General features: G+C 38.1%; 2 protein-coding genes across 2 annotated transcripts in view; one reads left to right on the top strand and one right to left on the bottom strand.

The window, feature by feature from the left end:
- Nucleotides 1-24: 24 nt before the first annotated feature.
- On the bottom strand, nt 25-9,991 carry taldo1 (transaldolase 1). The gene is made up of 8 exons (XM_070901784.1): nt 9,818-9,991; nt 6,066-6,189; nt 5,509-5,616; nt 4,821-4,952; nt 3,407-3,582; nt 1,591-1,788; nt 704-849; nt 25-550 (listed from the first exon to the last, which is right to left on the bottom strand). The coding sequence occupies exons 1-8, from the start codon at nt 9,915-9,917 to the stop codon at nt 518-520; spliced, it is 1,017 nt and encodes a 338-aa protein (XP_070757885.1). The 5' UTR covers nt 9,918-9,991; the 3' UTR covers nt 25-517.
- A 4,422-nt stretch (nt 9,992-14,413) lies between these two features.
- Nucleotides 14,414-16,044, top strand: part of tspan4a (tetraspanin 4a) — a 112,313-nt gene continuing 110,682 nt past the window's right edge. Inside the window, exon 1 of the mRNA XM_070901803.1 lies at nt 14,414-14,482. The gene's annotated coding sequence lies outside the window, so the exon portion shown is untranslated. The remainder of the gene's footprint in view (nt 14,483-16,044) is intronic.

Here is a 16,044-nt window from a genome sequence, read left to right as displayed (position 1 = left end):
AAAACAACCACAACACAACTGTAATGACTGAGACATATATTTATTGAAAGAGAAAATGTTATATTTTGAGGAATGATGGAACAATGGTATTTATCAAGTTCTGCCCTCAACCCTGTTCAAATGGCGTTGATAGCAAAAATGTGGTCCTTTCCTGCCAAAAAGTGCTCATGGTCCTTTGTGGTAGTCGCATGATATTACTCAATGAGACAAAGTTGCACTTTACAAAAAGCTTTTCCTTTCTGATCAAATTTCTAGTAAATATTAGACTATTTTACAACAACTCCACAGCCACATTAGCATCAGTCACCATTTATGTTTGGTCAGAAAACAGAGTCAGTCCCAGCCTAAGTGAGGAGAGGTGTCCATTCAGGAGGGAGGGCCCTGGAGTTTGGTCAGATGAGGAAAGGGAAGGCCTTCTGGTGCTTTGGACCTTCTCTCAGGTAGTTGGGGACAAGAAGGCAGCCTCCTAACTCCTTATACTTCCCGTCAATGTGGCCGGAGACACCACAGCTGTATATTACTGGCCGTTTTTCACGTTAAGGATTTTCTCCTGTAATTAAGAGCCAAAACAGTCAGCATACAAAGTTCAGCAAACTCCTTGCATAAAGAAAATCATCTCTATACTGACTGTGAGGAAACGGTATGTCCTTAGTATGAGTGCACACAGACAAATTACATTAGCAAAAAAACAACATCCTCTTACTTTGATCATCGCCTCCAGCTTGATGGCGTCAGCAGCGAACTTGCGGATGCCGTCAGACAGTTTCTCCACGCCCATGCGATCCTCGTTGTGCTGCCAGCGGAAAGCCTTTTCATCCAGGTGAATCTTCTCCAGATCACAGGCCTTGGCTGCAATAACAAAACAATCAAGGTCAAAGTGGAAATGAGGGCACAGGCTTCTAGTTTTCAGGTTTTATATATTATTGCAAAAATAAATAAATAATAAATAAAAATCGGATTTCCACCCAGATTTTGTGTCGTCTTGTCTAAGAAATTCTGTCCACCACTGTTTACAGTAAAAGGGCACTTTACACAGTAAAGAATGAAGAAAAGAAATGGACAGGGGCAATGATAAAACAGGGGTTGATTAAGTGTGAGAGTTTCCCAAAGTAAAAAGAATTCCAGTTAAACCAGTCTCTGTAAATGTGACATTATTAAGTTTACAAACACGCATGTAAAAGCAACAGGCAATATCGAGGTTGGCCCGACTATTTACATAATTTCCCACACAGCTCTCTGTGCCCTCAAATGTTTGGTGATGACAAGAAACATCCGGATTCTTGAGAACCATTCAAAACTACTATAATTCACACAGGAATGAAGGGTGAGACAATTTAATAGCAGGTGTCAGAGCAACATTGTTCTGCATCAACATAAGCTGCAGAGCAGCCAGTACACAGACGTTGTAATTATAGTTTCTCAATTAAATGAAATATGTACTAATCATAATACAACTAGGTGCCAAAACCGCAAATCAGACTGTAAACGGCTCTGTCAAAGCTGAACACAGTGAAAATAAAACTGGCCAAGTGATGATAACAGCAGTATTATTATGTGCAGAAAGGCAGCCTTTGAGTCACAGAATAGTACCTTTCTCCACGTTGAGCATCTCTGTGACGGTGCTGTGGTCTTGGCTGAGCTCTGCCAGCAGCCCAGGGGAGATGGTGAGCAGATCACAGCCTGCCAGGGCTTTCACTTGCCCCGTGTTTCTGAAGGAGGCACCCATCACCACGGTGCTGTAGCCAAACTTCTTGTAGTAGTTGTAAATCTTGGTCACACTCAGCACACCTAGAGAAGGAGAAGAGACAATATACAATTTCCAGAATTTGTTTTTAGGGGCTTTAAGCTCATTCTGGTGTAGGTTTATTGCTGAAATGCATATTGATTAAAGCCACCATTTGCCAAACTATCACAATACATTTTTTTTAGGCTACATAAAACCTTGTAAACATGTTTTAGATAGTCTCTATGTAATTCTCTACGTCTATTGAATGAGCCATTGAAACCTTTCTAGTACCTTTTCAAATGTTCAGGAGTACCTTTCTATGTCTGTTTCACTATACTGTTGAATGTTTTGCGTGAAGGTTTTGGGATTCAATGTCTGTGAATGTGAAGCCTTTTCCTTGCCTGCAGTTTGGTAGTTTTGGTGACTAGGAAAGGTGCACTAGAAGAAGTGTGATGGCCAATCCAGTGGCACACTGCAAATTTGGTGTCAAGACCAGTTATGTTTTGCACTGCCTCCCTGCTTAGACTAGATTAATAGCACTCTAGGCACGGTGTGTTCAATGTGCCAAGTATGTGTTCCATCTGCAGTGTCTTAATTTGAGGGAGGCATATAGTCACATGTGATGTTATGTGACGCACCTCAGATCCACAGGTTAAAATCTATGAAAACCACAAACAAGCTGATGTAAGACGACCGCACAGACTTCTCTGCTCTTGAACACACCTTACTAGTTAGTCATGCATCAGTTTTCTACACAGCTCTCCAGTTTAGGTAAAACTCACCAAGAGAGGGCTGACACATTGAAAATATTTTTATTAATGGAGCTGTGTGAAGTGTCCAATCAACTTAAACTTCACTCTTGTCTTATCTTCTTATCGCATAACTCAATCAGCACTGTTCATACTAATCCTCCTCTGGCATCTAAAAGCACTTGGTTAGCAGAGTATGAACAAAGCAACTGTGTGAGTCATCTTTTCCACACAACAAAAGAAGCACCTTGAGCACGGCAGTTTCAACAGAGATATACAATGGCTTCTTCACAAAAAAAAAACTCAGACCTCATTTACAAAAGTATTCAGACCCTTTGCTTTGCTGTGGCCCTCTAAATTGTGGTTAGGTGGATCCTATTTAGCCATTTTATTACTGAATTGAAAATAGAGAACAACTGTAGAAATGTACTCGCAAAGATTGTGAAAGGTTCTGAAGAAGACTTTATTTTACTTATTAGACTTATTTCAAATACTGGCTTTGTGAAGGTTTTATAATGAAGAAAATGCATTCAACATGTTTGTTAGGCCTCAAGGATATACTCACTTTAAAACATAACCTTTGTTTGTTTACAGGTAAACTGAATGATGCAAAATGGGGGGGGGGACCAACAGCTATAGTACTGCCAGTGGTCAAAACTACACTGGGTACCTTTAACTGGCTGTAAATTGGCAGTGACACTAAAATTGACAGCCATTGACTAAAAATGAGAACCCTGATATCATTCTAACATGATACGATTAATGAATTAGTTATTAATAAATAAATATATAAATATCAATATTCAGGGGATGATTACTGTAACTATGTGAAAAGAGTCACATACTACAAAATCAGAATCCATCTTATCCGGTCTCACGCTATGACTAAGTTCCCCATTCATGTGAAAATAAGTCACTAAGGAATTATTACCTGGGTCCTCATGTGGTTCGTAGCTTTTGCGGTCTGTGTTCTCCTTGTACCAGTCGAAGATGCGTCCAACGAAGGGTGATATAAGTGTTACCTTTGCTTCTGCACAGGCCACAGCCTGAGCAAAAGAGAACAGCAGGGTCATGTTGCAGTGAATACCGTGCTTCTCCTCGAGCTCCCTGTACAAAAAAAAAAAAAAAAGTTTCACTTAAAATCGCATCACAAACAGTAATATGCATGCATTCTTCCTCCTCTTCCTCTTGAAGGAAAGTTCAGTCTCATTATTTCGCACGGGTTAAATATGTTAAATCAAGTTGAGGCCGTCCAGTTAACAGAGATACAAGTTGAAATATAGGTACATTTGTAGGTTTTGGTATCTGCACCAATAAGAAATACCAATATTCAAAGATTTTCACATGTTTTTACAATGACTGAATAATTTTATTTTTTTAGCTTAAGATTGGATCTAATAAAAACTAAGAAAAGTAATTTAAAAAAGTCAAAATAGTTTTTAGCAGATGACACTAATTACATTCATATACCCACTGCGTATGCCGTTTGTGTGATAATATCCTTTATTTATGACTGGAGTCAGTCACTGGATGTTTTAGAGAAGCAGACAGAGCTGTGGCCATGTGCTCTTTACAATAACCCTCTAATCACAGTCGCTGATTCAACACACACAATTAAGATACTGGAAAAAAAAAGAAAAACTTTGTTCCCTGACTTTGCAATGTGCGGCTTTGATTAAAGCATCTTTCAAATAATTCTGATGGTATAAGGTTTTGTTTATAGAAGAACTGAGATCCATCTAGTAAGAATACTCAGTTTGTGTTCGTGGGGATGCCACAGTCAAAAAGTTTTAAATTCTACAGATAGCGGCTGGTTTAAGAAACCTTTTAAAAAATGATGTCTCCTCAATAGAGTGTGAATCTTGGCCAATAAATTTTCCTACTGGTTAACGCCCATTATTCCTGTGTCTTTAAATAAGCAACAAGCAAAATTAGAGTTAAACTAAAAACCTCAGCTACAGATGTTTTTTTTCTCTTTACGCTCAGAAAACTCAGCTACACTGCTTCATCAGGGCTGTGTGTGATGATACGGCTCTTTCTAAAACCTTCCAGTCATGACCGTTTTACAGCCTTTCCTTTTGTAATGGTCAGTCAGTGTTCGTCAATTAATGCTTGCTGAGACGCCAGGAGACAACAAACAAATATGACGACGGTTTCATTTAAAATATTAAGATTTAGTTTACGAGTGATTATGTAGATGAAACTTCAAGACTTTACGAACTGTACAAAGCATAAAAAGATGATGAACCCCCGTCAACATCATAAATGACTAAACAATGAACTTAGACAAACACAACAAAGACCTAATAAATGGTAGATGAGCATAGCTAACATTACAGACTTACTTGCCAGCCTGGATTCCCTCCCATGTTGATGACAGCTTGATGAGCACACGTTCCTTGTTGATGCCAGCTTCTTTGTAGAGAGCGATGAGCCTCAGGGCCTTGGCAACCATTTCATCTTTATCATAAGATAGTCTGTTACATGAAGAGAAACAAGCCATTAGGCACGTACAACTGCACCCCAATTGCTCCAGAGGATTAGGCCAGTGTGTATGTGAATGGGTGAATGAAAATTGTAATATGCTTCAGATAAAACTGCTGTATAAATGCAGTCCAATTTACTGTGTTTATTCAATTCATTATTCAGGTACCTCTTACTTGTACTACAAAATTAATCTGTAATGTGGGTGCCGACTGATTACTGCTTAAAATAACCATCCTTAATTTAAAAGACATGAAACAATGTTGTGAGTGGACATTTAAGTATATTGTGTGACGGTGTCCCAGTGGACTAACTCCAATAAAAATCCTCCAAAGTTATAACATAAGTTAAAAGTACAAGTGAAGACATAACCAGTAACATGGTCTCTGAAAACCAGATCTGTTTTTTAGTCTAGCCTCATGAGTAATACTGCATGCAGTTTGAGCTTCTCTAAGTCTACATGTTGTTTTGAAAAGTTCATCACAGTGAACGTTGCGTAACAAGTTTCATTTCATATTTAGCACCTCATGACATGATGTTTATGCCTACCTGGCATCCACTTCAGTAGAGACTCTGCCTGGGACCTTCTTGAGGATCTCCAGCCCAAAACTCACAAATAGCTTGTCCATGGTGTTGGCTACCTGCTCCTCTTCAGTTCTGAACAGAGAAGGAAACATCATGAAGCTGGTTAACTTAATGTCACTTACACTAAGTGTCGTTATATTACTCTTGAAGTTGCAATCCTCAACGTTTGCACATTCAAATTACTGTTTAAATGAAGTTGTTTTGACAGCTTTGGAACTCAACCAGTAAGGTGCAAAGTCACAAACCCAATCAACAAAATCAGAGTATGGAGACTGTCTCCAAACACTGTAAATGCAGTTTTTATGTTTAACCACACTCTAAGAATTTAATTCATTAAAAAGGCATCACAGATTTCAGGTTCAAGCAGACACATTACAAGTAACTGTCTGCTGTAAATTAAGGAACTTCTTGCAAGAGGAATTGTGCCAACATCTGCCAAACCACATAAAATGTTCCCTTTCAGATTTGACAGCTAGGACTTAAGAGTGTTTGGTTTAGTTCTCATTTGTGCAACCTCTTACCCGCCTTTGGCGATGCCATATTTAATGGCCTGATCCAATAGCTGCTGGTAGGCTGGCATCTTAGCAGCAGCCAGGATAAGAGATGGGTTAGTGGTGGCATCTTGTGGCTTGTACTCGTCAATGGCTGCAGGATGGGAAGACAGAGCTAAGTAGTTAAAAGTCACATATACACACACACACACACACACCCACAACCTGGTTTCTCACATATATCTTTATGTCCTTATACTTTATAACAGATTTTAAAAAATGCATTTCTTTTTCTCATTTCTGTTTTCTGATTAGTAAATTAGAACTAAATGGTTTATTGAATACTGTATTCTCTGCAGGTGTAGACTGTTAAGGTTAATGATTTAGACAATCATGATGCATAAAACTATCAAATTTCAGCAACTTTATTAATTTGAATATGTCTTACTCTGAAGTTTAATATGAAAGTTGAAAAGATTGTAAATATGTTCCATCGCATAATTCAATCATTATATACTACAAACAGAAGTCAGTGACTGCTCTATAATCCATTTAATAAGCCAACACATTAAGGAGGAAGGTCAAGGACAAAAGGTGATATTCAAAATTCGGGGGTTTAACGGTTTACCTTGAATGTTATAAGTCTGGTTTTTGTTATTAGCTTTCACAAATACATTACTGGCTGCAAGTCAGAGATGTCGATACTGACAATTGACAAGAGACCAGTTGAACTTCAGAGACCAGTTTGAGCCCTGTTATCCCGCTGAGATACCATAATTCCAAGATTTTCCTGGATCTCATTCATTTTTATGAGTCTACATGTAGGTAAAAAAAAAAAAAAAAGGTAAAGGAAACAACTACGTCATTTTGAATCTACAATGTACTGCTGCTGTCAGGTAGAAAATGGCTCCATCTACTGTATAAAAATGTTGCTGTAACATCTAAAAAGAAATTATTCAGTCAGAAAAAACAAATGTATATCAGCATCGTCTCTGTTGATATAAAGAGCACAGTTCGCACCACTTTAAGGAAGACAAAGGCTTAAGTAGGGTAATGATTAATGATGTTAGTCTTTTGCTTATTACTAAAAGGTTAATTATATGCTGCTGGGAATTCTTAGACTCACATACTTAGTAATAAAGTCAGATGTGCTGATGCGGCTTCTTAAGCATCTTTACAATTAAGGGAAAAAAGAAAAACACTGACATAGTAATTACCTACTAGCTAGTGCAAAGCTCATGAATACGTAATATTAGGTGCTGAAAATATTACAATTGTGGTAAAACGGTTTGATAAATTGACTAAAGACTTGAATAATCTTTATGCCACAAGGACTGTATTAATGTATTACATAGCCTACAGAGTTGTATTAAAAACATCCTGTTTACAGGACTGAACTACAGGTGGTAATTTGATATGCATGAGCGGCAGGGCCTTTTCATGAAGCACTGTGGTTTTGTGTCAGCACTCGATTGTAGCAGCAGAGTCCAGTCGGTGCTGCCAACTCTTCAGCCCAAGCACAAAGAGTGCCTCTGTTCTGCAGCCAGTTATCTCTCAACCCCCTTCCAAAAAAATTGGATCATTCTGCAGGTCAGTGGGTTTGGACTGGATACTCGTGATCAACAGTTCAAGAAGACACTACGAAGTTGAAGCGCGGATTACAGCAGTATTCCCAAAAGATGATCGATTCATTTATAAGTTGACCATGAACATACACAAACTACATTTACATGCACAGTTACACAATTACAGCAAATAACCACATTATGGTAAAGTTGTAGCTTTACATTTGCAGTTGCATGATTTGGTAGTTAGTTGGAGTGTCAGGTTAATGTGCAGAGGAACGTAAAAGCGTGTGGGAAAACATCTAAATTACAAAATAAGAAAAAGGAAGAATTTCTTTTCACATGTGCTTTAATTTGACTGCTAGTCACGCCATGTTTGTGTGCAGAAAGACAGCTTTCTACACAGATCATTCTATGAGTATTGTGGCAGGAAAATACTAGAAATTAAAATCACCCCATGTTTTCTTTAAGCTGTCAATAACCGTGGAGGCTAATTAGTTACCAAGAAGCCTGGTGTAAATCCTTTCATCCTGTTCCTGAGAACATTTTCCCCACTTTCATAAGTGATGCAAGAGTGTGGTGTTACACCATGCTGACCAACTTCTTGCATTTCTCATGTGAAATAGAAGTGATTTTAACATGTCTAAACTTGCACCAAGAGAAACCTGAAAAATCTTACAACATTCATGAACCTTGATTGCATAAACCAGCTGTACATGTGCATGTTTAAAACAGAGCCTTCAAAAAAAGAAAAGCCAGTGGCTGTGTAGATCCTGACTAACCACTCTTATCACCAAGTTTTTTTTTCAATACCAGTGCTGACAGAATATTCACTAGATGTTTTGATTAAATTGGATCTTGCCACTTGCTCAAGTTGCAATCACCCTTTTCAGTTTGCAGTGTTGCTGTATTGGATTAGTCGAGCTGCAACTAATTATTATCATTGTCAATTTATCTGACGAGTGTTTCAATTTATTGTTTCTAGTTTATAGAAAAAGTGAAAATGGCCAGTTTCTCAGAGTCCAAGGTGACGTCTTACTGCTTATATTTGTCGGACTTTGAGTTGCACTAACCTGTATGAAAGCTACTACAGAAATTGTCTGAACAGTCCAAATTCTAAAAGACATTCAACTTAAAATTATACAAACCTCAAAAAACAGTAAATATTCGATTTTGAGAAGCTAGAATCAAAGAATGTTTGGTATTTCTGCTTGATGATTGACTGGAAACAATGCCTGCTTATCAAATTTATTCATTTATTTTTCTGTTGAACACAGCACTAAATTATACAGCAGTTCATGTTGTCCATTACCTGTATGAATGCCTCAACACAGACGTATTCATTAGCCTAAATTACAGTAAAGTAAATGTGCAATTTAACAAAATACACACTAACACGTTAAAAATGCCTATGCAAACACCCACCACTCCTGCTGTGTAATGAGTGTAACGTTATCTGTTTTCCTGTGTCACGCCTGGCTGCAGGAGTCACAAACCAGTTCTGTCATGTCATCCTGAGTCTGCAAGCCCTGGATGAGGAACTATCTGGTTTGCATCACAATGCAACTGTATTTCTGCACAAAGTTCCTCATTCTGATTAAGAAACATGACCTTTTCCTCTGTGGCGAGAAAGGGACAAACGAGGAAGGACAATCACATTTTACACTTTTCTTCCCGTTAACTACAGAGTACACAGCAGTCTGTAACTTAGTTTTGTCACCACATCATCTATATTTTCACAGTTTACACACGTTTAATAAATTTAAGTTGTATCTAATTTCAGGTGTTATCACGTTAAGTTTATAAGAGGATAATAATGTAAACAATTACAGTCGAAAGTACATACTCAATCGAATAAGCAAAGCTTAAACTAGCATAGTTTGCTAACGTAAAGTAGCAACTGTTACTAAGTTAGCTAACAGTTAACGTTAATAACAAGTAATTGGATTATCAGATTATCAACTTTAGTAGTTACCAAGTAAACTAGGGCAAAACCTGCAAGGAGTTGGTTAGCTTGATAGTTAGCTAGCTACCATTAGCCGGTCGGTGTAAATGAAATGCATAATGATGCTAACATTTGCGGCTCGCCAACTCTCACTGGCTGCGTAATTTCGACACGGCGGTCATTCACATCAAAGCGGGATCCTTCCTGGTCAGTTAGTTAGCATGCTAACCAGCTAGCATTAGCATGTGCTAAGAGCAAGGTGTTCATTTTACCGTTAAAATCTCCGGTGTCTGCCACCACCACGGTGTGTTTCTTCAGCTGGTTCAGCGCTGTCTCCATCTTTCGCCGTTTGTCTGGTGACTCAGTGGACATGATGAGCCGAGACTGGGACCCTTTTATACACAGAAAACACGTGAGAGCAGGCGGACTGTCAGAGAGACGGGGGCGCGCAGCACAAGAGGGAAGGAGTCACCGGGAACGCGCTCCGGACAGAACGAGACTTCAAGGAAGCGCGCGCAAAAAAACCAGTAAGTTGACGACAAAGTAGGAAGGAGGAAAAGAAAGTCCAAAATGTGACTCTTCCGTAAATAATAAATGTCTCATATAAATATGTCTCATAACTCATGACGACAGTATGAGGCAACCAGTGGTGGAAGAAGTATTGAGATATTTTACTTAAAAAGTAATAATAACACAGTATAAAAGTACTCCATTACAAGTAAAGTTACCTAAGTTAAAGTGAGTATTAGCAGATAAATGCACTTAATAGTGTCACAAGTTAAAGTATCCGTTGTGCCAAATGACAGCATTCAGACTGTTTTACATGCAGAGCCATATATTATCAGGATATTCATTCTGATGCAGTATTTGAATGCTGTCAACTTTATATACTGTTGCGTAGTTTAGTCTATAACAAGGCACAGTGCTTTATAAACTAGTGACTAGCTGTGAAATAGATGTAGTGAAGTACGGTATATTCCTCTGAAATGTAATGGAGTAGAAGTATACACTTTATTTTGTCTTTTACTTTCTCTCTTCCTCTTTTCTATTTTTACCACTTTGGATCTACTGTCTTGTGTGAAAAGTGGTACACAGATAAAGTTGAGTTATAAATAAAACTTTTGACATTTGACAAATTAGGCTATGATGTCCAAAGTTGGATCCATGATGTAGTTTTTTTTAAAGTCAGAACTATATTATATAGCTTGCATAAATATATATCTTAATAAGAACTATTAGATACTACCTAATACTTTAGACTTAGCTTCTTGCCATAATTGATTTACTATGTACTATAACTGGCTTTGAGTCATGTAACATACCTTTCAGAAAGACTAATGAGCTAATATTAGCATGTGTGTGTTTTGTCTTCTTCAAGGAAATGCTTTGCTGAGCACAATGGGCATAACTGTCTGCAAAAACGTCCTTGAAATGTTTTAAGAAAGCAGTTTTGAGTTTGAGAGATGTTGATGTGCTGTCATGGAAAGGCTTTTCCTTCTCATATAAACAAATATGACAAATAAAATGTATCGCAAAAGACAGACGAGGCCAAGATGTGTTATTCAGCATGAGAAAAAAAGAGGACATCTTACAACAATCGCAGTAGGAGGTAACATTTTAACCTTGTCTTGTTTTTCTCCTTTTTATCTGTCGACACATGTCAGCTTTGTTAAAGTCAGTCTCTTCTCCTCAAGACAGTTTGAGTGCTGCCTCAACACACTCGCCACAAAGCCACAGAAATACTAAAATCCCTTTATTTTATTTTGTTTTATTTTGTGTATGTAAGAATATTGACTCTAAAGCATTGTCATTTGTGTGTAACTGTAGAATGTAAACGTCTCCTGAGGTTGTTAAAACCTGAATTCCCAAAAAACAATGCTGACATGTCCTTGCTGTCCTAAATAATAGTATGACCCTGGTTGATACTGAACCGTAGATGTCTATCAGGACAGGGACTGAAACTGTTGTTGAGGTTAGGTTCGGTCATGTTTCGTGAGCCCTGATCATCGAGGCGCCTCTCTGAAAAGCTTTGGTACAATAAAGTATATTGAGGGAATGAAGTTGCCATCCTGAACTTTTTACCCGTTATACAATAACATTTAAATTACTCTGTGAATTACAGAACGTTACATGAAAAGTGGAACATATGGAATATTTAATGACACCAAGAGCCCAGCGTCTGCTCAGCATTTTAACCGTGTGCCATTGCATTATGGGATTTTGATTGCACCTGTTCCTGATATATCTTCTTGCCCTCCAGTAACAATTACAGTACCAGTACATTACTCTTATTTGCAATAATATGGAAACAGTTTAAGAAACCATTACGTTTGGAGTGATTGCCTTGCTTTGCCTGTATTCAAAAGCAATGCTTCAACCCTCAGGCTTTAGCAGCATAATTATACTGTCACTTACTCCATTACCAACCGTGTAGGTCTGCTTTTCTGACATATTAATATTTAACAATATCTCACAGTTGACAGTCCCATGCAGGTCTCAAAACATTAGCATTAGCAAGGAGTGAAAACCTTCCTTCAACAAACAATTTCCACCCCAAAGGCAAAAATAAACACCAGGCAACACCAGTGCAGTTAGGATACACTAACTATGTGATCTCTCCTCTGTTTGACAAAAAATGTTTTTGCAGTTCTTGTTTATTTTGGCATAATGTGAGGTTTGTTATGTTAAGGTTGTAGGCTTGTGATATTCTTGGTTTTGTGTTTTACAGCCATGACATTGTTTGCAGCACTTAGGAGGACTTAAGAAATAAACAGTGCTTTGGAAATCACACTGAATTCTCTTCTGTTTTAGCACCGTGTAGAATACAGTATATGACAGATATGAGATATCTTTTACACATCGTCACACTCATGAACAGTTAAATAAGCTATGTGAAATAGCTACAATGTGATGACCCCAGGGTTTCTGTCAGGGCCTGTGTGAGTTGTGTTTCAGGTCTGCAGGTTCCTGGTTGGTGGAGCTGGAGGCCCTAAGGGAACTGGGGGCAGCTGTCTCCAGGTTGGGTAAGACCTGCCCCATGGGGGCTCCCTCTCCCCTGACACCACGTTGTGTAATGTTTGATTTTCTGTATAGTTCGTCACTATTTCAGTTGCTCTTGTAGTATGTTTCTTGTTGAATTCAACATTTTTGTTAAGCAAAATGAACCCCTGTGGAATAAAAGCCATTTCTATTAGTTAACCCTTGCATGAGTGTCCCTTATTTTATTATCCATTCAGTATTTATTCCAGCCCTCTTGTACTATGTGTACCACAACCTTATACATGCAGTACATAGTAACAATCTGACCTCTCAGTCTCTCAGTTTAGCTGTATGTCTGTATCTGTATTGTCTTGTAAATGTGTCCTCTGCACTGTGTGTGCGAGCTACTGAGAATGGGAGTCTATTTCCTTGTATGTGTCAACATACTTGGCTGATCATCATTTTATCCCACAATTTTTTTTATAATACAACATACAATAATAATAGCAATCTCAGTGTAGACCTGGTTTTGAAATACACAGCAAAAGTTGACTTGCTGTTGACAAGAACAAACAGTATGTCTGTTAGCCAATATCTGGAACCAATATGCTATTTATTTCAGTTTGGGGCACTATAAAACCCACAAGCACCCAGCCATGTCATACAGCTTGTGCGCTAGTGAGCAAGAAAGGAAACCATCACTCATTTACTCGCCTCTGTCTTTGTTTAAACAGTAAACAGTCAAATATTTTTAGCCACATGGCTTTAGGGATGTCTGTCGGTCGGTCGGTTGGTTCACCGCTTTGGTTCTGACTGAAATATCTCAACAACTATTGGATGGATTGCTGTGAAAATGGTTCCCAGAGAATGAATCCTTCTGACTTTGGTGATCCCCTGAACTTTCCTCTAGCACCACCATGAGGTTTTGGATGGACTATTGGATGGATTGTCATAAAACACATTTACGTTCCCATCAGGATGAATTTCAATAACTTTTGTGAACTTTTCATCGGCCACGATCAAAGATGGTGAACATGGTAAACGTTATAGCTGCTTAACATCAGCATGTTAGCACTGACATTGTTAGCATGTTAGCACGTTACCACCAACTACAGCCTCACAGAGATGCTACCATGGCTGCAAATCTTAGTCTTGTTCTCTTTTCTACAAGAAACAACAATTTTCTTTGCAGTGAAACATCTGACGGTGTCGTTAAATATAACAAGCAGTATGAAAAAGTAAAGAAAACAAGGTTTTTCCAGTACACTTACAAAAATATATCTAAAAAACAGAACAAATGCCCAACAAACCAGTGCCATGAGGAGATGGCTGCCTTCCAGCACAAACTCAGGAACATGTTCAAATACCATTATGCTAAAAATGTATCACAGGCCACATCCCAGTCCTATTTGATAAGTTATAATTTACATTAAGTTGAATCTTATTGACAAAGGCAGATTCAAAAACATTTAAACCTTTAATATGATTTGTGAAAATAAGTTGTCATAAGTAAATGATGAAAATGTTACTTTTGGTTACTTTAATGAAAAATATATTTGCTTATAAACCACCTCCAAAGTATTTGTGGATGGCGAAAACTATTTGTATTTATTATAAGTAGCTATTTGTATTCATCAGATTCTGCTTTTAAATTGCCTGACTGAATCAGAGCAAATTAGCCTATAAATTACTTTTGGAAATTGTCAGTGAGCCAGCAGCTCTACAAAGGATCCTTATTGCTTTTAAGTGCTGTAGCTTTACTCGCCACTAGATGTCGCCATTTTGCTGTTTGGTGGGCCAGAGACAGTCACATGTGCATCCAATGTTGGGAGAGAGAGAGGGAGAGAGAGGAAGAGAGGGGAGGCAGTGGAAAGGGAACAACTTGGGAAGTTTTGTCATACACTGAGGGAAGAAGAGGGACAAGCGGGAGAGAGTGTACAGTGTGAGATTAGTGAGTGGTAAGTCATTTTTACATTTCTCTTATTCAAATGAGATATATCAGCAAACAGACTCTTATTTCTGACTTTCTCCTCTTCTTCACTTCTTACCTTTTCTCTTTAATTTTATATTCTGGCTCCAACGCAGATGTCAGTGACCTTGTTTAAGAGATTTAACTTTGATAATAAGGAGGCTTTGCGGGCTGAGTTTGTCTAATTAGAAAGGATAAACTATATCCTGGTTCCATTTATCGTGTGTGAATTGGTTAATGAATGTTGCACTTGGTTTACTTAAGGGAGGGATTACATTTATCGTACATGAGCTCACTGTTCACCAGGAGTGCGATTTGCTCATAAAACCACTCTTTAACGTTGGCCAGTATGTTTTTTCCCCCGCTTGTAAGCATCCAATCAGTTGTTTTATTGGTATGTTATGTTATGTTATGATTGTGGAAATGTGGTGATGTGGGAGAATGAGGCTCTCTGATTGGCTGAGGAATGTTTCCCTGGACCTCGATGAAAGACAGAAATAAACTTGTGGAGAAGAACAACATTTCAGAATACCAACCATTCCTGAAGCTATTCCCTCCCATCAGTTTTTCTTTTTTTTTGTCTAGAGGGGTTACAGGAACTTAAGGCCTCACTGACTTCTCAAAGCCATGGCTGGCTGGCAAAGTGCAGAGGAATTCACTGCCATACAATGTGCCCTTATGTTAGGTTAGCAGAGTTCTTAAATTCTCCCAGATGAAGCTGTTCCATATTACATGTGGCACATAAAGAATTAATCTCAACTTTAATAAAGGCAGGAAAGCTGTTTTAAAGGGAAATACATCCTAAAAACTGTTAAAATAGGAGCTGTTCTTGGGTCCATGTTGTTGTTTTGTGGTGTATTTTTCTTATTGTTGCATCAGTGGCATTTGACTGCAGAAAAAAAAAAAATCTCAGCTGTCCAAAAACATCAACGGTAAAACAACTAAATGGTTTTGGGCATGCGTGCCTCAGAATCAAAGAGTTTGAGTTTTTTTGAAACTCTCTACAATTTGTGCTGATTCTCAACAGTCATAGATGGAGAAATATATTGTCATAGAGTGAGTGCACTGACAGACACCACAATGGACCAGAATGCAATGCAGCTACAAGACATTTGAATAAGACGCATCATTCTGACTTTTTCTCAGCTAGAAAACCTCCGTAGGGATCTAATGCACTTTCCACTAAACACACATGAATACTAAATATTCATATAGTGGATATGAATACTAAACATTTACACGCTTCCTTTAGGAGTTGCTGGGTAGTGCTCTCCATATCCCAGACTTCCAACTGCTTTCAGCAATAACATAAATCAATAATATTATAAACGAAACTGTTTTACGGTGGTGTTGATTCAGTTGTTTGGTCATTTGGAGGATGTGGAGTTTGTGGTGCTGTTGAACTATATTGCTGTATAATACTATTTTTTTTCCTATTATTTAGTGTGTCCTCTTATATCCTATATTAGAAACACAGAATATCAAACAATTCAACAGCAGCACAAACTACAAAATCAAAAATGACCATTAAGTTCAATTTACACCTCTCGT

The sequence above is a fragment of the Enoplosus armatus genome, chromosome 1 (assembly GCF_043641665.1).
Source record: "Enoplosus armatus isolate fEnoArm2 chromosome 1, fEnoArm2.hap1, whole genome shotgun sequence".
NCBI lineage: Eukaryota > Metazoa > Chordata > Actinopteri > Centrarchiformes > Enoplosidae > Enoplosus > Enoplosus armatus.
Note: the sequence above shows the minus strand (reverse complement) of the source record. Positions and strands in the feature narration are given on the sequence as shown.

Excerpts from the sequence above, each read along its gene's own strand:
- taldo1 (XM_070901784.1), bottom strand. The coding sequence starts at position 9,917 with ATGTCCACTGAGTCACCAGACAAACGGCGAAAGATGGAGACAGCGCTG. Across the intron at positions 6,190-9,817 it reads AGACACCGGAGATTTTAACG|CCATTGACGAGTACAAGCCA; the intron begins GTAAAATGAACA and ends CCCATCCTGCAG. Across the intron at positions 1,789-3,406 it reads CGAACCACATGAGGACCCAG|GTGTGCTGAGTGTGACCAAG; the intron begins GTAATAATTCCT and ends CTCCTTCTCTAG.